Source organism: Neoarius graeffei, chromosome 14 (assembly GCF_027579695.1).
Source record: "Neoarius graeffei isolate fNeoGra1 chromosome 14, fNeoGra1.pri, whole genome shotgun sequence".
Classification (NCBI taxonomy): Eukaryota; Metazoa; Chordata; class Actinopteri; order Siluriformes; family Ariidae; genus Neoarius; species Neoarius graeffei.
Genome location: NC_083582.1, coordinates 38,658,919 through 38,680,898, shown reverse-complemented (window position 1 = coordinate 38,680,898; position 21,980 = coordinate 38,658,919). Strand labels below are relative to the sequence as shown.

The 21,980-nt window shown below is 44.9% G+C and overlaps 1 protein-coding gene and 1 non-coding gene across 2 annotated transcripts; one reads left to right on the top strand and one right to left on the bottom strand.

Moving 5' to 3' along the window:
• The first annotated feature begins 5,243 nt into the window (after positions 1-5,243).
• trnal-uag (transfer RNA leucine (anticodon UAG)) lies at positions 5,244-5,325 on the top strand. The gene has a single exon. It is a non-coding gene; the product is annotated as a tRNA-Leu (tRNA).
• A 3,068-nt stretch (positions 5,326-8,393) lies between these two features.
• LOC132897685 (uncharacterized protein C16orf52 homolog A-like) lies at positions 8,394-21,384 on the bottom strand. Its single transcript, XM_060938913.1, has 3 exons — positions 20,807-21,384; positions 9,320-9,532; positions 8,394-9,197 (listed from the first exon to the last, which is right to left on the bottom strand). The coding sequence occupies exons 1-3, from the start codon at positions 20,910-20,912 to the stop codon at positions 9,013-9,015; spliced, it is 504 nt and encodes a 167-aa protein (XP_060794896.1). The 5' UTR covers positions 20,913-21,384; the 3' UTR covers positions 8,394-9,012.
• Between the last annotated feature and the right edge of the window lie 596 nt (positions 21,385-21,980).

Sequence of the window (21,980 nt, the reverse complement as noted above, 5' to 3'; positions counted from 1 at the left end):
AGGTGAACACTTGACTGTCATGCCTTTGTGCACTTGAGTCTGGCTCAGTTCAAGCAGCTGCATATGCTCACACAGCGTGTTGTGCGCACTCTTGGGACCCAGTTGTTATGGGAAACACCTGATATTGATTTGAGCACAATCAGCACGGGCAGATACGGATGCTGGTTTCACAGAGGCTTTGCAAAGTATTATCATTATCACAGTCATGTTTGTTTCTAGCCATGTTTATAATGCTGTTTAAATACTCTGCTTTATGAGTCTGCTTTGCTTTCATTTGTATTTTATTTTCATAAATATCATGTCTGCTAATAAACACCCTTCCTGCACTTAGATCCGTCTACCACCATCTATCTTGTGTCCTGATCCTCAGATCTTTAACCCAGCCACATATAAAAAGTTGTATGCCTCCATGCTCTTCCAGGTTTCCATCTGTTTGTCCGTGTAGAATGATGTCTGCAGCACCAGATACTTTGAGATGTCGGGGAACTCAACGGATGGATAATTTTCCAACTCGTAGGAAAAGTCTTCCTTTGTTAACGTGTAAGGATCTACTTCCATTGAGTGGTTTCTATATCCACTTCTTTCGAGTGTACTTCTTGGTTTTAATAACTTGCTTGTTTGCTGTACACAAACATAGCAATAAGTTCTTGTGTTAATCGCCCAGACTCCACTTTTGGATCTTTAATCCCTTTTGACTGAGAATGCCCTGCATGCATGGTTTTATGTTGGCTTCTGGCACATCCATACAGTTTTAAATACAATACCTACAACCCCGATTCCAAAAAAGTTGGGACAAAGTACAAATTGTAAATAAAAACGGAATGCAATAATTTACAAATCTCAAAAACTGATATTGTATCCACAATAGAACATAGACAACATATCAAATGTCGAAAGTGAGACATTTTGAAATTTCATGCCAAATATTGGCTCATTTAAAATTTCATGACATTTCATGGCAACACATCTCAAAAAAGTTGGGACAGGGGCAATAAGAGGCTGGAAAAGTTAAAGGTACAAAAAAGGAACAGCTGGAGGATCAAATTGCAACTCATTAGGTCAATTGGCAATAGGTCATTAACATGACTGGGTATAAAAAGAGCATCTTGGAGTGGCAGCGACTCTCAGAAGTAAAGATGGGAAGAGGATCACCAATCCCCCTAATTCTGCGCCGACAAATAGTGGAGCAATATCAGAAAGGAGTTCGACAGTGTAAAATTGCAAAGAGTTTGAACATATCATCATCTACAGTGCATAATATCATCAAAAGATTCAGAGAATCTGGAAGAATCTCTGTGCATAAGGGTCAAGGCCGGAAAACCATACTGGGTGCCCGTGATCATCGGGCCCTTAGACGGCACTGCATCACATACAGGCATGCTTCTGTATTGGAAATCACAAAATGGGCTCAGGAATATTTCCAGAGAACGTTATCTGTGAACACAATTCACCGTGCCATCCGCCGTTGCCAGCTAAAACTCTATAGTTCAAAGAAGAAGCCGTATCTAAACATGATCCAGAAGTGCAGACGTCTTCTCTGGGCCAAGGCTCATTTAAAATGGACTGTGGCAAAGTGGAAAACTGTTCTGTGGTCAGACGAATCAAAATTTGAAGTTCTTTATGGAAATCAGGGACGCCGTGTCATTCGGACTAAAGAGGAGAAGGACGACCCAAGTTGTTATCAGCGCTCAGTTCAGAAGCCTGCATCTCTGATGGCATGGGGTTGTATTAGTGCGTGTGGCATGGGCAGCTTACACATCTGGAAAGACACCATGTTAGGACTGGGACTGTTTTGGCCTCTAGAGGCCGCTGTTATGTTTATCTTGTCATGTTTGTTTTGGCCTCTAGAGGCCGCCACTGTGTTTTGTGTGTGTCTTGATTGCCTGTTTCCTGCCCCGCCCTGTTCCTTAATTAGTTTGTATATAAATACCCCTCTGTTTGTTCCCTTGTCACGGAGTCTTTATGCTATGTTGTCTAGTGCTAGTTTCCTCTGGCTCACGGTTCTTGCCTTTTTGATATTTTTGCTTACTTTTTGATCTTCTGAGTGTTCAGCATTTTGCCTTTCCTTTTGTTTTTGGACTTTGCACCTTTGGATATTTTTATTTTTGTTATCTTCTGAGCTTTTGGATTTTCTTTTTGTTTTTTTCCATCGGATTGTAAATATTGTACATAGTATAAATAAACTGTTTTTTGATACTCTACTTTCGCCTCACGCCTCTGCACTTGAGTCATCCCCCTGGTGGTGGTAGTGGGGGTTTGCTAGATTATCACACCAGTGACCCGGGTTCGAATCCCAGCAAAACCCTAACACACCATCAGTGCTGAAAGGTATATCCAAGTTCTAGAGCAACATATGCTCCCATCCAGATAACATCTCTTTCAGGGAAGACCTTGCATTTTCCAACATGACAATGCCAAACCACATACTGCATCAATTACAGCATCATGGCTGCGTAGAAGAAGGGTCCGGGTACTGAACTGGCCAGCCTGCAGTCCAGATCTTTCACCCATAGAAAACATTTGGTGCATCATAAAACGGAATATACGACAAAAAAGACCTAAGACAGTTGAACAACTAGAATCCTACATTAGACAAGAATGGGTTAAAATTCCTATCCCTAAACTTGAGCAACTTGTCTCCTCAGTCCCCAGACGTTTACAGACTGTTGTAAAGAGAAAAGGGGATGTCTCACAGTGGTAAACATGGCCTTGTCCCAACTTTTTTGAGATGTGGTGTTGTCATGAAATTTAAAGTCACCTAATTTTTCTCTTTAAATGATACATTTTCTCAGTTTAAATATTTGATATGTCATCTATGTTCTATTCTGAATAAAATATGGAATTTTGAAACTTCCACGTCATTGCATTCCGTTTTTATTTACAATTTGTACTTTGTCCCAACTTTTTTGGAATCGGGGTTGTACAATTAAAAACAGTTTGTTTTATTGCACTTATTTAATTCCTGGGCTCCCATCTGTAACAGGGAGTCGTGTTACATCCCATTAATACACTTGACAATAGATTATTAGATTCTAATAAAATAGATGAGCCAAAATAATTGGGGATCTATTTTGTAATGGGCCCCAGCTCATTACAAGTATGAATAGGTGGGGCTTAAAGTAGAAAAGGTAGAGAACCCCTGCTCTAAACGATAAAAGGTTTGTAGTGTTTTTTTGTCCAAAAACCCCCCAAAAGAATTGAATGAGTAATTTTATAACCAACTGTTCATCAAGAATTTGACAAAGCTTGAGTTCAAAGCAGGCATGCCTTTCAGAAATCTTCTGTATCAAAGGCCAAAGTTTAAGGATGTATCTCTTGGTGGAAGAAGCACAAATCCTGGAGCCCTGAGCAATGAAAGAAATTAATGTGGACTGATGATAAAAGGTTGCAGGTTTGTTTTCCTGGACCAGCAGGAATGGCTGAAGTGCCCTTGAGCAAGGCACCTAACCCACAACTGCTCCCCAGGCTGCTCACTGCTGTGGGTATGTCAGGGTCCTGTTGTGCATTGCTCTGGAAAAGAGCGTCTGCTAAATGCCTGTAAAGTAATATAATGCAATGAGGAGTCAGCTTTCAGCATAAATCTAATGTCTGGATGGATTTATGTTCAGAACAAGCCAAATGATGCCTTCAACCTTCAACTTCATGCTGCCAACTGTTAAGTAAGGTGGGGCTCTATAATGGTTTGGGCAGCCATCTCATAGAAATAATTGGGTCCAGTGACTGTTTCACGGTCATACAGTAGTGAACAAATATGTGGTGATTTTACAGGACCAGATTCCCTACTATGGTGCAAATACTCTTTCCTCGTGAAGTTCCCATATTCCAAGATGATTAATGTCCCTATCCATAATGCTAAAATTTTCAGAAGTGGTTTGATGAACACTATGATGATGTTAAACGCCTTCGATTGCTTCTCCAGTCGCCAGATTTAAACATCATTAAACCTTCTGAAGTTCTCAAGTTTTGAAGCACAGACTGCACTTTCACTATTCCTCAAACAAAAGGAACATATTCTTTTTTAAAAAAATCCAATATCCCATCACAAACCATTCAGGAATTGTGTGATGGCATTCCAAGATGGATTAAAGCTGGTCAGAGGTCTTTATCAGGTCTATGATATGAATATATTGTTATGGGTTTTGGGGGTGGCACGGTGATGTAGTGGTTGGCACTGTTGCCTCACAGCAAGAAGGTCCTGGGTTTGAGCCCAGCGGCTGATGAGGGCCTTTCTGTGTGGAGTTTGCATGTTCTCCCCGTGTCCGCGTAGGCTTCCTCCGGTTTCCCCCACAGTCCAAAGACATGTAGGTTAGGTTAATTGGTGGCTCTAAATTGACCGTAGGTGTGAATGTGAGTGTGAATGGTTGTTTGTCTCCGTGTCAGCCCTGTGATGACCTGGCGACTTGTCCAGGGTGTACCCCGCCTCTCATAGTCCCATAGTCAGCTGGGATAGGCTCCAGCTTGCCTGCAACCCTGTAGGACAGGATAAGCGGCTACAGATGGATGGGTTTTATCCATTCCCTGCACAATTACAGTTAAACCAGTTTGTTTGTCTGAGGAAATAATAATAATGTAATAATCCATACTAATTTAAAAAAAAATCTTATTTTTCTGGAATTATTAATCATGTATGAGTTTTTATGACTCCTACACCACCATGTACAAAGATTGGGACTGAAAATTTACTGAAACTTGTACAATTTGATGAAATAAACATCATTCAAAGTTTAATCTTCTGTCTGAATTTCATGTCGGAATATCCACCAATGTGGAGCTGAAACCCCATATGATGAGAACGGGAATAAAAGTATTTCTATTCGTTTGTGCGCATTTGATGAAAATAAAAAAAAAGTGTGCTCAGTTTTAGAGAAATTAACCGTTAAATGTTTTGATGACGCTTTAATGATCCAGGAGCCCATTAACGCCCAACCTGACTTTCTTGACGCGTGACGTCACTCAGCACTCTATTAATGAAGCACATGTTTGTTTGTTTGTTTATTTATTTGTGCACGAGCGAATTTTGCTTGCACCAGCGTCTTTCCATGGACGTCCAGTATGGTGGACATTTTAAGGTGCTGTGGTGGATAACAACTGCGGCTACAAGGCACATGATGTTTCCTATTGCTGTTAATACATGTGGGTACAAATAAAGAATTAATATAGTTTTCTATATACATTATCATCACCTGGACGTCATAAACACATTGAAACACTTGAGTTTTTCAAGTTAAGCACATCAGGAACGCGGTAGCGTGGCCGAGTGGTCTAAGGCGCTGGATTTAGGCTCCAGTCATTTCGATGGCGTGGGTTCGAATCCCACCGCTGCCAAACCCTTTTCACTGTTAAATACACTCACTGAACAATCTATTAGCAACACTATAGTGATAACTAGTAGGTCATAAGGCTTCTCCTTGCTCTCAAACCAGCCTTAATTCTTATGGCATGGACTCCACAAGATGTTGGAAACATTCCTGTCCACGTTGATGCGATTGCATCATGTAGTTCCTGCACATTTTTCTAGTGTACTTTCATGCTTCAAATCTCCCGTTCTACCACATCCCAAAGCTGCACCATTAAATTCGTATCCAGTGACCGGAAAGGCCACTGAACAACACTGACCTCATTGTCAAGCTCATGAAACCACTTCGAGACAGCTTTTGCTTTGTGACATAGTGCATTATCATGCTGGAAGTAGCCAATAGAAGATGGATAAATTGCAGCCATGAAGTGGTGCACGTGGACAGTAACAATACTCAAATAAGCTGTGGGATTCAAGTGATGACTGATTGGTATTAATGGGCCTAAAGTGTGTCAAGAAAACATTCCCCACACCATTACACCACCCTGGCCTGTTGATACAAGACAGGTTGGGTCCTTCAATTCTTGCTGTTGGTGCTGAATTCTGACCCGAACATCTGTGTGCCTCAGCAGAAATCAAGATTCATCAGATCAGGCTAGGTTTTCCAGTCATCAACTGTCCAATTTTGCTGGGTCTGTGCCCACTGCAGCCTCAGCTTTCTGTTCTTGGCTGACAAGAAGTGGACCCTAAAGTGGTCTTCTGATGTTGTCTGCCCTAAGGTTCTACGTGTTGTGCGTTCTGAGATACTTTTCTGCTCAACACAACTGTATAGAGTGCTTATATGAATTACTGTAACCTTTCTGTCAGCTCAAACCAGTTTGTCCATTCTCCACTGCCCTCTCTCATCAACAAGGTGTTTCTCTTTGCAGAACACTGGGTGTTTTTTTTTCTTTATTGCACCATTTTGAATAAACTGTAGAGACTGTTCTGGGTGAAAAGTCCAGGAGAGAAAGTTATAGAAATACGCAAACCAGCCTGGCTGGCACCAACAACCATGCCACAGTCCAAATCACTAAGATCACATTCCTCCCCTTTCTGATGGTTAATGCAAGTTACACGAAGCTGCTGGCCCGTATCTGTATGATTTTTATGCACTGTACTGCTGTCACATTGATGGGCTGATTAGGTAACCGCATGAATGAGTCACTCAGTACGTTTACATGCACATCCAAATCGAGCTACTGTCGGTAATCGAGCAAAGGGTCCCAGCAGGGGTGCCAGAGAAATCCAATCCTACATGCACACTCCGTGCGTTTACATGCACATAGAGAAAATCGAATTTCTGCCGTTGCTCGTCTGAAATCGAAGCTCTAAATGGCATGTAAACACCTTAGCTAGGCTGAAATTGAACCGAACTTGATTTCTCGCAATCGAGCTACGCGACCTAGATTATGCGATTTTAGCCGAGCTACTTAGTGCATGTAAACCCTATCGAGCTACATAGTCGAGCTACTTACTTCAGCACTGCCCCTTCCGGAAGTGACGAGTGACGAGACCACAAGCGGGAAACACAACAGCCTCGGTCGGGGAAAAAAAAAAAAAAAAAAACAGCCTCGGTCGGCATGACACTTCACCTTAGCCGCCCACTTTATTAGGAACACTTCTGTTCATACATACAAACACTCTTCTTAGAGTTCAGAGTTTATTTTATTTTTAAAAGGGACAGTGTACAAATTAAACATCATCCTTGTGGTAAGGACAGATGTCTGTACCAGGTTATAGCAGTACATACTAATTTCCGCCTGTAGTCCCTTTGTTTATACTCTTGAATAGCTCTTCTTCATGACGACAACCGGAAGTGTACCAACACGATGGGGCGTGTAGCGCCACCTGTGGCTCGGGTGCACAATGCACCTCACACAATAGCTCGATTTCACAGTGTGCATGTAGGATTGGATTTCTCTGGCACCCCTGCTGGGACCCTTTGCTCGATTACAGTTTACATGCACATTTCATTACTGTGAAATCGAGCTATTGTGTGAGGTGCATTGTGCACCCGAGCCACAGGTGGCGCTACACGCCCCATCGTGTTGGTACACTTCCGGTTGTCGTCATGAAGAAGAGCTATTCAAGAGTATAAACAAAGGGACTACAGGCGGAAATTAGTATGTACTGCTATAACCTGGTACAGACATCTGTCCTTACCACAAGGATGATGTTTAATTTGTACACTGTCCCTTTTAAAAATAAACTCTTAACTCTAAGAAGAGTGTTTGTATGTATGAACAGAAGTGTTCCTAATAAAGTGGGCAGCTAAGGTGAAGTGTCATGCTGACCGAGGCTGTTTTTTTTTTTCCCCCCGACCGAGGCTGTTGTGTTGCCCGCTTGTGGTCTCGTCACTCGTCACTTCCGGAAGGGGCAGTGCTGAAGTAAGTAGCTCGATAGGGTTTACATGCACTAAGTAGCTCGGCTAAAATCGCATAATCTAGGTCATGTAGCTCGATTGCGAGAAATCAAGTTCGGTTCAATTTCAGCCTAGCTAAGGTGTTTACATGCCATTTAGAGCTTCGATTTCAGACGAGCAACAGCAGAAATTCGATTTTCTCTATGTGCATGTAAACGCACTGACTGTACAGGTGTTCCTAATAAAGTGCTTCATGTTCCTACTTAACATTTGAGTCAAACTCCCAAAGCATGCTAAACGCTAAAGAATAATAATAAGGCTGTCCATCTGACATTAACCTGAACATATCATTCCTAAAAAATAACACTAAGCTTATTATAGCCCATCCTTTAGTACATGAAAATTATCCACATTATAAGCTCACAGATGCTTAATACTGTCATTATGTTAGCAAATTATTTCCTGAATGCACAAAATATAAAAACATCCTTCTAAACATAAAACCATTATTATAGTTCAGATTGAATTGTCTCATCTCAACCTCATTCTCATTATGCAGGATATCAGGTGTAAGGTAGTGTTCCGTGTTTCTCTTTATGAGATTCGATTTTTAATTAAGGTTGACAATCATTTAATTATTGTTTATCAACACGGATCTCATTTAGAAAAATGTGAATAATCTTTTTTGATTAATGTTTTTTGAAGAAAAGAGGAAAGAAATTTCTCGCTTTTCACTTCTTTTCTCGAAGCGCTGGCTGTTGCCAAGGAAACAAGACCGATTCATACACCGATGAATCTCACAAATGGATGGATAAAACTGAAAGTGGCACAGGAGTTCAGCTATAAATACCAGGCTGAGATTTTTATCCTGGAGGAGAAGGACAGAGTTGGTATTGTGGCTTGAAAAGACTTTTCCTGCACAGCAAGGACACTTTTAGCTTCGGCAAGCAATATTCATTGTCACTTGTTTATACTTTTCTGCCAAAAAAATGTGCACTGTATTTAAATAACTGTTTTCACATGCCAGGACATTAAGGATAACAATCACAAGAGTGACGTTGAAAAAACAAACTCAAACTGGAATCTTTAAAAATAATGAACAGTAGAAGACAATACTGAACAGATAAGTATGTTGGCACCAGTGATGTAGTCCATCTCTAATACACAAGTCTAGACAAAGTGCATATAAGTTCTTGTCATCAGTCGGCCAGTTAGTTTCAGAGCAGGTCTTTCACTTTTTCAGAAACAGAACCCCAGGTATTGCGCAAAGTTCTGTACCTTGTAACCAACACATTAGTGATGAAGCTTTTTGTCAGCCAGGCAGACAGACTTTCCCAGCAAACAACAGTCCAACGATTGTGAAAAATATTGATAAGACAAAAAGTACATATGAAGATCCCACAACAGTGCTGTTGGGTAACTTATAAGGCTGTCCACCAACTTCACTGACATAAAATCCAGTTGGAAATATAAGAGCTGCCAGGCAGAACAGGACCACTGAAACAGAAAAGAGAAGTTCATTATAATAGGACGAACTTTTCAAATCACCTGAATGCTGCCAATTTATTTATTAGACTGAACAAGTCAAATAAATCAGTGTCTCCTGAACCACTACTCACTTCCTGTGAAAGCAATCCAGCGGGCGTACTTAGCTGTCTCCTGATGCCAGTGTGACAGTACCAACAGGGCGCAAGTGACAGTCAGTGAAATGATGCCCAGGATTATAAAGAAGAGAGTAGCGAGCCATTCTGGGGAAAGGCTCGGGGGTGAGCATATCCTGTCCCGCCCATGAATCGTCTGACACTGCCGAACCAACCCCATGGTCAGGGCACCTGGATTGAAAGACACACACACACACACAATTATGTTTGAGAGTTTGCCCTTTACAGCTCATGTGGTGTGTAACATCCCATGGCTCATGATTCACCTGCTGGAAACACTATTATAAATTATTCACGGGCTACATTTATGCATGTGGGTGTTTTTACTTCATTTTTTCTCCATTTATTCGACTCGGGCTGTTATATGACTCACTCGCCTGAAGTACACAGGAGAATCAACATTGCCCTATACAGGGAATTTATTAAGCAATGTGGCAGGATTATGCAAGGCACTACATGGCTGAAGTGTAATCCCCACCTCACACACACACTTGAAATAAGACTTTCAGGTGCAGCTCCCCAGAGAACCGAATACAAACGCGTACTCTAGTGCTTGTGTTTAGTTGTGGCGCAGTTCTTCCTGAAGGTTCCCCCAGGATGCTTTTCACACTTGCTATTTTTATGGACCAAAAGGGCAAACCTGAGCACCTTTTGCACTTAAAAAACACCCCACCTCACACGATGTGTGCACTATAATCATAATGATGCCCTTAACAGTCCTACAGTGGTGCTTGAAAGTTTGTGAACTCTTTAGAATTTTCTATATTTCTGCATAAATACAGTATGACCTAAAACATCATCAGACTTTCACACAAGTCCTAAAAGTAGATAAAGAGAACCCAGTTAAACAAATGAGACAAAAATATTATACTTGGTCATTTATTTATTGAGGAAAATGATCCAATATTACATATCAGTGAGTGGCAAAAGTATGTGAACCTTTGCTTTGAAGCGAGCAGTTCATGTGAGGAAACCCACCAACATCCCAGAGTTGAAGCTGTTCTGTATGGAGGAATGGGCTAAAATTCCTTCAAGCCGGTGTGCAGGACTGATCAACAGTTACCGCAAACGTTTAGTTGCAGTTATTGCTGCACAAGGGGGTCACACCAGATACTGAACGCAAAGGTTCACATACTTTTGGCACTCACAGATATGTAATATTTGCTCATTTTCCTCAATAAATAAATGACGGAATATAATATTTTTGTCTCATTTGTTTAACTGAGTTCTCTTTATCTACTTTTAGGACTTGTGTGAAAATCTGATGATGGTTTAGGTCACATTTATGCAGAAATATAGAAAATTCTAAAGGGTTCACAAACTTTCAAGCACTACTGTAGCTGGTATCAGTTCACCAACTAGCCTTGCTATCAAGATTAGATTAATTATTATCCTTGCTATAGCTTTGGAGCAAATCAAGAGAATAGGATTGTAATTATGTGACTTGAAAGTGTGACGTCACCAAATTGCTATTTTTAGTTTTATTGCAACATTTTAATATGAGCAATTATAAACGGTAGCGTGTTATAAATCTCCATAGATTCACTCAATAACTTGCGACCCGATAATGTGATATTAAATCTCGCTTGGTGTCACTCTGTGCTTTCCCGAAAAGTTAAACATTTTTGTTTTGACATGACTGAAAAGAAAAAAAAAAGTGGTAGCACTTTTTAAAACATCTTACATGTAAAACCTTTGCTTGCAGTCAAGAAAAAAAAAATCCTATCAGAATTAATGTCAGAAGTTAGTCTTAATAAACAACAGAGCAAATTACATTTCCCTTCTAAATCTCCGTGGAGATTCAAGATTTCTGCAATGCGAAGGTTTGTATTACTGAGAGTCATAATGGAAACTTTCCTAGCAGGAGAATGTCTTTATTAGTTGTGTATGGCACATCCTGTTCATTTCCTGCACATTCACTAGAGTGGAATAAGAAAATCATATATGTACCAGGAAAGCTGTCTTTGCATATAGATTCAAAATAAAAACCCTGAATATATGGGTGAAGAAACATAACAAAGGCAGATACTTCTACATGATGCAATTCACTTCCTATCATACTCTGTGGCATGTACGAAAATACTGCCCAGGCCCAGCTGACCAGGATCTTGGATAAAGGCAGCAAGATGATCATAATATCTATGCAACTTAGACGAGGGTTTATTATTGGGGCAGGAGCTTCAGTCACAAAACGTATTTAAATGATGTGTTTCAACAGAAAAGGTGACTGCTATGACATCTGCATCAAGTTATTTGGGAAAAACATCTGTAAATAGAGCTGGAAATTCAATTACTCTGATGCTCTTGCATTAGTGTGATATCATGGGAAAAAGAAAAGTGACTGAATGTCACTAAAAGCAGTCCGTACACAGATACGGATATTATAACAGGCATTATGTGTAGCACAATGCCATCATCCATAGCTGTTTCTGTTTAGTGCCTCAAATATTTGTATTAGTCTCTGTATTTGGATTTAAACCTGAACATTCAGGGACGTGGCCTAAACCAGAAGGCTCTTTTCTTTTTTCTTTAGAATAACTGACTGAAACAGATGTGTGCAGAAATTATTTTTTAAGTCCTGCTCATGCAGATATTATTATTTTCTGTACCTTCCCACAATAGTACATAGTAGCCTAATATAAAGCACCACAACCCAATTTTTTTGGGGTTGCAGTCCATCACAGGGTATCTCTCTCACTCACACGTTTTAAGAGTAGGCAATCCACCTACTTTTCCTCTGGGTGCTCCGGTTTCCCCCACAGTCCAAAGACATGCAGGTTAGGTTAACTGGTGACTCTAAATTGACCGTAGGTGTGAATGAGAGTGTGAATGGTTGTCTGTGTCTATGGCTACGTTTACACTAGACCGTATCTGTCTCGTTTTCTTCGCGGATGCACTGTCCGTTTACATTAACCCCCCTGGAAAAGCGGGGAAACGGGAATCCGCCAGCGTCCACGTATTCAATCTAGATCGTATCAGCTCCGGTGCTGTGTAAACATTCAGAATACGCGGATACGCTGTGCTGAGCTCTAGCTGGCGTCTCATTGGACAACGTCACTGTGACATCCACCTTCCTGATTCGCTGGCGTTGGTCATGTGACGCGACTGCTGAAAAACGGCGCGGACTTCCGCCTTGTATCACCTTTCATTAAAGAGTATAAAAGTATGAAAATACTGCAAATACTGATGCAAATACTGCCCACTGTGTAGTTATGATTGTCTTTAGGCTTGCCATCCTTCCACTTGCAAGTAATAAGTGATATGCGCTGGGATCACACACACAGCGGCTCAGTCCCGAATCGTGGCTTGTTCACTTCACTCGCGCACTCTGTGAGCTGCGCAGGGCCGGAGTGCGCACCCTCCAGAGGGCACTCGCTGTTCAGGGTGGAGTGATTTGGAGCGCAGGATGCCTGCGGAGCCGAGCGTATCCGCGTATTGGTGTTGCTGTGTGCACGGCTAACGGTTTTAGTGTAAACGCGAATCATTTTAAGAACGTTAATCTGATGATCCGCTGATTCGACGTAATGTAAACGTAGCCTATGTGTCAGCCCTGTGATGACCTGGCGACTTGTCCAGGGTGTACCCCGCCTTTCGCCCGTAGTCAACTGGGATAGGCTCCAGCTTGCCTGCGACCCTGTAGAACAGGATAAAGCGGCTAGAGATGATGAGATGAGACATTATATTTCGTAGAGTTTGTATAATTCTACGAAATGGCTTTTAGCTTTTTTTTTTATCTTGTCTAATTTTCCACACATTCACACTATGAAATATGTTTAATTGAATAAAAAAAAGCTGTTTTGTCCAAGTCATAAAAGGTACCAAACTGTACTTTTCCTTGTCACTGGAGTGATACCATCAAGAATACATCATTTTATGCATGAAGGTGTATTTGGTGTTCCTTTATCTTTTATAGACACATCAACGGGTGGCACAGTGGTGTAGTGGTTAGCACTGTCGCCTCACAGCAAGAAGGTTCAAGCCCAGTAGCTGACAGGGGGCCTTTCTGTGTGGAGTTTGCGTGTTCTCCTTGTGTCTGTGTGGGTTGCCTCTGGGTGCTCTGGTTTCCCCCAAAGGCATGCAGGTTAGGTTAACTGGCTACTCTAAATTGCCCATAGGTGTGAGTGTGCAGATTCTGCAATTCTGGCCAAGTCAACCAAGCATAGTTCGCCTCAAGCCCAGATCAGGTTTGGCAGTGACAAGATACTTCAACGCTCCTTAAAAGCATAAGTATGCACCTTGGATTTAAAGGTATAAAAATAAATACTGTACTAAGGGTACAAAAAATGTCACCTTGACAGTATTACAACAAGGAAAAGTACAGTTTGTTACCTTTATTTCTGAAAGTGAACTGAGAGTATTTCCTTCTATAGCAGACCTGGGCATTTTACAGCCCGCGGGCCGCATCCGGCCCTTTGGTTCATTCTGACCGGCCCGCGTAAGGTTAATTAGAAATTACAAAATAAATGCGTTTTCTAATTTTACCTCATGCATGGACTGAATGTGCATTGCTTTTATTTTGAAGTTGGGTTCAACAAAAACGCAATGCGCACGACATGAACATGACATGAAATCCCACTAAACCTAATCCCGCGATAACTACTTCCGTAATTTGTCCAGACCAACCACAAACTTGTACGTCATCGTTCAAACGGTCCAGCCAATCACATAGTGTGACGTCACCAGCAGGCGCCGGAGCCCGAGCCGATCTGTAGATCTGATACCTACACCAAATTGACTGATGATCGTCTGTCAGCTGTGCTTCCCATCTCCACCTCAGACATTCAACCTGACTTTGATGCACTTGTTAAAGACCAACAGAAACTAGATTTCTCTCACTGAACAAATAAAAAACTGAAAAACACCAAATGAAGTGATTAGACTACAAATGTGGGCATCATTATTATAATATGATGTATCTTGCTTGATATTTGGAGTAGAAAGACAATATTCTGATGTCTTTATTGTGTTTTGGGGTGAATGTGACTGAAAAAAAAAAGGTACAAACGTTCATATTTTGTTCACCATTTGTGGCAGCGGGGGTGTGGCCAAGCGTCAATCTGTGACTGGAGGGCGGAGTCAGGGAAGGTAAGTGGCAGAATCACTGCACCTGAGGTTGATTAATGTGTTTGTGTGTCTTCCCCAGTGACCACACCCTATTTAAGGAAGAGAGCGAGAGCAGAGAGGGCTCTCTCCCCAACCTGACCACAACAGATGTGTGTGAGTGAGTGAAAGTGCGAGTGAAAGAAAGCTGAAAAGCAAGCTGAAAAGCTATAATAAATGGGTTTTGTGAACTCAATTCTGGCCTGCCGTCCTTCTGCGCTCCATCCACCCATCCGAACTGCTACAGTGGTGCCAAAACCCGGGGTTTGGAGCGCCGAAGCAGAACAGCCCCATGGAGTCCTCCCCTTTCGCCGAGCTGGTCCACGCCCTCGCCACGGCCCAGCAAAGCCAGCACCAGGCACTAGTCGCCCTCCGGAAGGAACAGGAACAGCGGTTCGAGGCCCTGGTGCTGGCTCATCAGGAAGAGCGACAGGCATTCCGGCACCTCCTCGCGTTGGCGGGGTCCACCGCTGCGGGGCCGTCCCCCTTCACCCTGACGAAGATGGGCCCACAGGACGACCCCGAGGCCTTCCTCACGCTCTTTGAGCAGGTAGCAGAGACCTCGGGGTGGCCGGTGGAACAACGCGCGGCGCGCCTCCTCCTCCTGCTAACAGGAGAGGCGCAGCTGGCCGCGCTACAGCTCCCTGCTGACCGCCGGCTGGGCTACGAGGACCTTCGCCAGGCCGTCCTCCAGCGTGTGGGGCGCACCCCCGAGCAACAACGGCAGCGCTTCCACGCTTTGGGCTTGGAGGAAGTCGGCCGGCCGTTCGCGTTTGGCCAGCAACTCCGGGACGCCTGCGGGCGGTGGTTGAGGGCCGACAACCGCGACGCCGAGGGGATCATCGACCAAGTGGTGCTGGAGCAGTTCATCGCGCGTCTACCAACCAGAGCTGCAGAGTGGGTCCAGTGCCACCGCCTGGCGTCGCTGGATCAGGCAATCAAGCTGGTGGAGGACCATTTGGCGGCTGTCCCGACGGCAGGAAAGCAGACAACCTCTTCTCCCCTCTCCTCTCTTTCTCTCTCCCCCTGTGTCTCATCCTCGCCCCGTTCCCCCACCCCGGAGGCCCGCCGCACCCGCGGTGCCCTCCCGTTTCTCCCTTCTGTGTCTGTCTCTTCCGCCCCTCAGGTGAGTGAGCCCCAGATCACCAGTGCAGAGAGGAAGCCCGGGCCGGTTTGCTGGCGCTGCGGGGAGCCGGGCCACCTCTAACAGCAGTGCTTGGTAATGGAGGCGGGCGCGGTGGATCGGATCCCTGACGCGCCAGGAGCCGCCCTCGATCGGGCCGGAGCGTATCGCATACCGGTGAGTATCCAAGGGGATACACATCAGGCGTTGGTGGATTCTGGATGTAATCAGACCTCAATCCACCAAAACCTTGTGCAAGACGAGGCATTGGGGGGAGCACAATTGGTGAAGGTGTGTGCGCACGGGGATGTTCACAACTACCCTTTAGTGTCGGTCCACATTTTTTTCAAGGGGAAAAATTTATAGTGAAGGCGGCAGTTAATCCTCGCCTTACCCACTCGATAATTTTGGGGATGGATTGGCCAGGATTTGGGGAATTAATGAGTCACCTAGTGAAGAGTGGGTCCTGCCGTAGTTTAATAAGGGGAGGTCCCGGTGTCGCGTTGGTGGAAGCAGCTGTCACAGAGCCGTCTACGTCAGCTCCGCGTCAGAGTGAGGAGCCGCCAGCTCCTCCTCTCTATTGGGGAATCCCTCGCGGATTTTCCATTAGAGCAGTCGCGAGACGAGACTCTGCGGCATGTATTTGATCAAGTGAGAGTAATCGATGGTCAAATGCTCCAGCCAAACGCCGCCCCGTCCTTCCCCTACTTCGCAATTATGAAGGATAGATTATACCGAGTGACGCAGGACACTCAAACTAAAGAGCAAGTCACGCAGCTGTTGATTCCGAAGAGCCGCCGGGAATTGGTATTCCAGGTGGCTCACTTTAATCCCATGGCTGGACACTTAGGGCAGGATAAAACACTAGCCCGAATAATGGCCTGGTTCTATTGGCCAGGGATTCGCGGCGATGTCCATAGGTGGTGTACGGCGTGCTGCGAATGCCAGTTAGTAAATCCAGCGGCCATTCCAAAAGCGCCTTTGCGCCCTCTCCCATTAATCGAGACCCCGTTCGAAAGAATTGGGATGGATCTCGTCGGGCCATTAGATCGGTCAACACGAGGGTACCGCTTTATATTAGTTCTGGTGGACTATGCAACGCGATACCCGGAAGCAGTGCCTCTTCGCAATATCTCAGCACGCAGTATTGCAGAAGCGCTCTTCCGCGTTATCTCCTGAGTTGGAATCCCGAAAGAGATTCTGACTGACCAAGGCACCTCGTTTATGTCACGTACACTAAATGAACTGTATAGGTTGTTGGGTATTAAGCCGATCCGCACCAGCGTGTATCACCCACAAACGGATGGTTTAGTTGAACGGTTCAATCGCACCCTCAAGAATATAATTAAAAAAATTCGTGAGTACGCACATAATTAGGATAAGTGGCTCGAACCCTTGTTGTTTTCAGTGAGAGAGGTCCCCCAAGCCTCCACGGGATTCTCCCCGTTTGAATTGCTATACGGGCGTAAGCCGTGTGGCATTCTAGATGTGCTACGGGAAAATTGGGAGGAGGGACCTTCACCAAGTAAAAATGAAATCCAATACGTTATTGACCTGTGCGCAAAACTCCACACACTCACCCACCTAACCCAGGAGAATTTGCGGCAGGCCCAAGAACAACAAACCCGCCTGTACGACAAGGGTACGCGCCTTAGGGAGTTTGCACCGGGAGATAAAGTACTCGTACTGTTGCCCACATCGAGCTCCAAATTACTCGCCAAGTGGCAAGGACCCTTTGAGGTCACACGGCGAGTTGGGGACGTCGACTATGAGGTGAGGAGAACGGACAGGGGTGGGGCGCTACAGGTTTACCACCTCAATCTGCTCAAACTCTGGAATGAGGAGGTCCCCGTGGCGTTGGTGTCGGTGGTTTCGGGGAAGGCAGAGCTGGGGCCGGAGGTTCAAAAGGGAACATTGGCATCACGTACCTCTCTGGTCCCCTGTGGAGACCACCTCTCCCCGACCCAACTCGCGGAGGTTGCCCAGTTGCAGACCGAGTTTTCAGACGTATTCTCGCCCCTGCCCGGCCGCACCAACCTCATAGAGCACCACACTGAGACGCCCCCGGGGGTGGTAGTGTGTAGCCGCCCTTACAGACTACCCGAACACAAGAAAAAAGTGGTTCGGGAAGAACTCGAGGCCATGCTTGAAATGGGCATCGTCAAGGAGTCCCACAGTGACTGGAGCAGCCCGGTGGTCTTGGTACCCAAGGCCGACGGGTCAGTCCGGTTCTGTGTAGACTATAAGAAAGTCAACGCAGTGTCTAAATTCGACACATACCCAATGGTTCGTATTGATGATTTGCTCGATCGACTAGGCACAGCTCGCTTTTACTCGACACTGGATTTAACAAAGGGTTATTGGCAGATCCCCTTGACCAGGGGTGTTCAAATTGATCCATAAAGGGCCGTGTGGCTGCAGGTTTTCATTCCAGCCATGCAGCAGCACACCTGACTTGGCTCATTCAATCAACTGAACTGTCTTCACACAGTCAAATACTTGCAGCCACACCCACCCTTGATTAAAGGGTGGGTGTGTCAGTTGATTGAATAAGCCAAATCAGGGTGCTGCTGCATGGCTGGAATGAAAACCTGCAGCCACACGGCCCTTTATGGATCAATTTGAACACCCCTGCCCTTGACTCCATTATCCCGAGAAAAAACGGCCTTTTCCACACCGTTCGGCTTACACCAGTTTGTCACACTTCCTTTTGGGCTGTTTGGGGCGCCCACTACGTTTCAGCGGCTGATGGATAGGGTCCTCCACCCCCACACCACCTATGCGGCCGCCTATCTCAACGATATCATTATCTATAGTAATGACTGGCCGAGGCACCTCCAACATCTGAGGGCCGTCCTTAGGTCGCTGATGCGAGCGGGTCTCACAGCCAACCCGAAGAAGTGTGCGATTGGGTGGGTGGAAGTACGGTATCTGGACTTCCACTTGGGCAACGGGCAGGTGCGTCCCCAAATTAACAAGACAGCGGCAATTGCGGCCTGCCCGAGGCCCAAGACCAAAAAGGGGGTGAGACAGTTCCTGGGGCTGGCTGGCTATTATCGTAGGTTTATACCTAACTATTCGGACGTCACCAGCCCGCTGACTGATCTGACTAAAAAGGGGGCACCAGATCCGGTCCAGTGGACGGAGCAATGCCAGCGGGCTTTTTCTGAGGTAAAGGCTGCACTGTGTGGGGGGCCATTTTTACACTTCCCTGACTTTTCTCTCCCCTTTATGTTGCAGACGGATACGTCGGACAGAGGGCTGGGGGCTGTTTTGTCCCAGGAGGTGGAGGACCGCCCAGTATTGTATATCAGTAGGAAGCTGTCGGTGCGTGAGGGGCGCTACAGCACCATTGAAAAGGAGTGCCTAGCGATCAAGTGAGCGGTCCTCGCCCTCCGTTACTACCTGCTGGGACGCCCTTTCACCCTCTGTTCGGACCACGCACCCCTCCAGTGGCTCCACCGCATGAAGGATGCCAACGCGCGGATCACCCGTTGGTATCTGGCACTCCAACCCTTCAACTTCAAGGTGATCCACAGGCCGGGGGCGCAGATGGCCGTGGCGGACTTCCTCTCCTGTCTGGGGGGGAGGCGGGGGGGGGGGCGCGCAGCAGCTGCAGGCTGGACGGCTGCCCGGCCTGAGTCGGGCGGTGGGGGTATGTGGCAGCGGGGGTATGGCCAAGCGTCGGTCTGTGACCGGAGGGCGGAATCGGGGAAGGTAAGTGGCAGAATCACTGCACCTGAGGTTGATTAATGTGTTTGTGTGTCTTCCCCAATGACCGCGCCCTATTTAACGAAGAGAGCGAGAGCAGAGAGGGCTCTCTCCCCAACCTGACCACAACAGATGTGTGTGAGTGAGTGAAAGTGTGAGTGAAAGAAAGCTGAAAAGCTATAATAAACGGGTTTTGTGAACTCAGTTCTGGCCCGCCGTCCTTCTGTGCTCCACTCACCCATCCGAACTGCTACACCATTGTTTTGGGAAATTTGATTGAATAAATGACATTTTTTGTAAGGCAACCTCGTTTTTTCCATACTCTTACCAGTCTTAGCAGCTTGTAAAAACAATGTTATTTACTGCTTTATATAAAGAAATACAATTAATATTATGCAGAATTTAGTTCAGCCTTTTGGTCCGGCCCGCCACAAAATTTTCTGTTTCTCATGTGGCCCCATGGAAAAAAATAATTGCCCACCCCCGTTCTATAGGGTATAGCATTTGAGCCACTTAATTTGAGTAAATTTCAATTAAAAAAAAAAAGTTAATTTAAAAGCTTGTGAAGCTCCGTATCAGAAAAGACAATGTGGTATAGTGTCATCTCTGTTTCAAGCACAGTAGTTTGCACTGTTGCCTCACAGCAAGACAATTCTGGGTTCAAACCTGCCACTTGACCGGGGCCTTTCTGTATGGGTTTTCTCCAGGTGCTCCAGTTTTCTTCCTCCGTCCAAAGACATGTGGAGTAGATCAACTGGCTACTCTAAATTGCTTGCGACTGTGAATTGCTTATGGCACAGTGGTTAACACTGTCACCTCACAGCAAGAAGGTTCTGGGTTCAAGCCCAGTGACTGACGGGGGCCTTTCTGTGTGGAGTTTGCATGGCCGTTTCCTCCAAAGACATGCAGGTGTGGCTAAATTGACTGTAGGTGTAAATGGTTGTTCAGCTCTATGCGTCGGCCCTGCGATGACCTGGCGACTTGTCCAGGGTATACCCCCTCCCCTCCCCTCTCACCCATAATCAGCTTGCCGGTGACCCTGCACAGGATAAGCGGTTACGGATAATGGATGGGTCTGTGTTAGTGCCACAATACGCAGGCGACCTGTCCAGAGTGTACCCCACGATCCAAGGTCAGCTAGGATCGGCTCCAGTTCATCTGCGACCCACAATAAATAAGCATCATTATTGTGGGGTTTCTTGTAGTATTTTGACCAAAATCAGGAACTATTAGTCCTACTATGATGGCGTTCATGTTTACACCAAGAAACAAATACCAGATTATGTTCAATAAATAATTAGGCAGTGCCACTTCTGTCTCCTCGTGATGATATGGTCATAAACAGATGCATTTCTGAATCTGTGACAATTTTTAATGCCTGAACAAAAAAGTTTGAGTTGGAGAGATGGATGGAATACTGTAGTGCAATGGTAAAGGTAATAGAAGCTTTATTAATGGTAGAGTTAACGGTGTTATTATCATCAAGCAGGTGACCAAGTAGGAGTTCTTACCTTCTTCTTCTCCAGTGTTGATCCAGTCTGGGTTCACCACGCTGGCAATTGCAAAAATATCAGCGGCAAGAAACAGACATCCTGAAATAATGGTGAGTTTATCCATTTCCCATAATTTCTACACAGTAACAGTGTGGCTCGGGTGTTTCCTCTCGGTGAAATGCTGCGATGGAACTTTCTCATTAGTTGGTTTTAACCTCACACCACCACAGACGAGACAAATTAATTCCCTGAATCAGCGTCAGGAGTGAACTCGCAGTGCTCTACACGGATCATGAAGACAAGCACTGGGGAGGTGAACGCGCGCGCGTGCACCCTTTCTAGAGCCGAGAGGACCGCTCGCGCTCCTGTCTTTCATAACGCATCATCGTGAATGATAACTGAATAAGGCTGAATAACGCCCCGGCGCACAAAAAAAAAAACATTATATAACCAAACCGAGTGCCTATCCAGCGTCTTAAATACTGTATTCCTACTATTTCACTCCGTCTTCAGCGGATTCCCCGTGCGAGCTTCCTTTGTTGCTCAAACTGAAGCATTTCCACAGACACGCGCGGCTCTCGGGTCATCGCGTGCACATCGGGATAGCCCACTCCTCGCGAGACTTTGGTCCCTGGGAAAAGAAACAACGGGATTTCAGTAGGGGGTGTCTGGACCACACATCCGCGTCACTGTTGACGTCTGTTTAAATATAGAGCTGGGGAAAAAAAAAAACCAAAATAAAAAGTGTTTACCTTAGTACAAAGGTTTTTTTTTGTTTGTTCAAAAGTTCATCAAACTACAGCGCGTGCTAAAAGTATTCATTCAATAAAATAATTATCTCTTTTATTCAGGAGTGGCATACATACCTGTCAACTTTGAGGTTTGAAAAAAAGGGATATTTCCCAGATTTTTAACTCAAAATAAGGGAAAATTTCGGAAAGTCATACCCTTCACCAAAAGTGGGTCTGTAGTTGAATGGGGGGCAATTTTCTATCTAGTATTTGTGATTTCCTGTACTCTGGTGCATGTTGGTGATAGCCAAGACCCAAACTCAATAGAGTGCATTTGTAAATAAACTATACATTTATTTTTATTTGCTTTCAGTGGTACCAGTTATTTCCCAAATTAAGGGCTAAAATACGTATCTTATGTTAAAATAAGAAAGGTCATTATATAACCAGTCAATAAATTC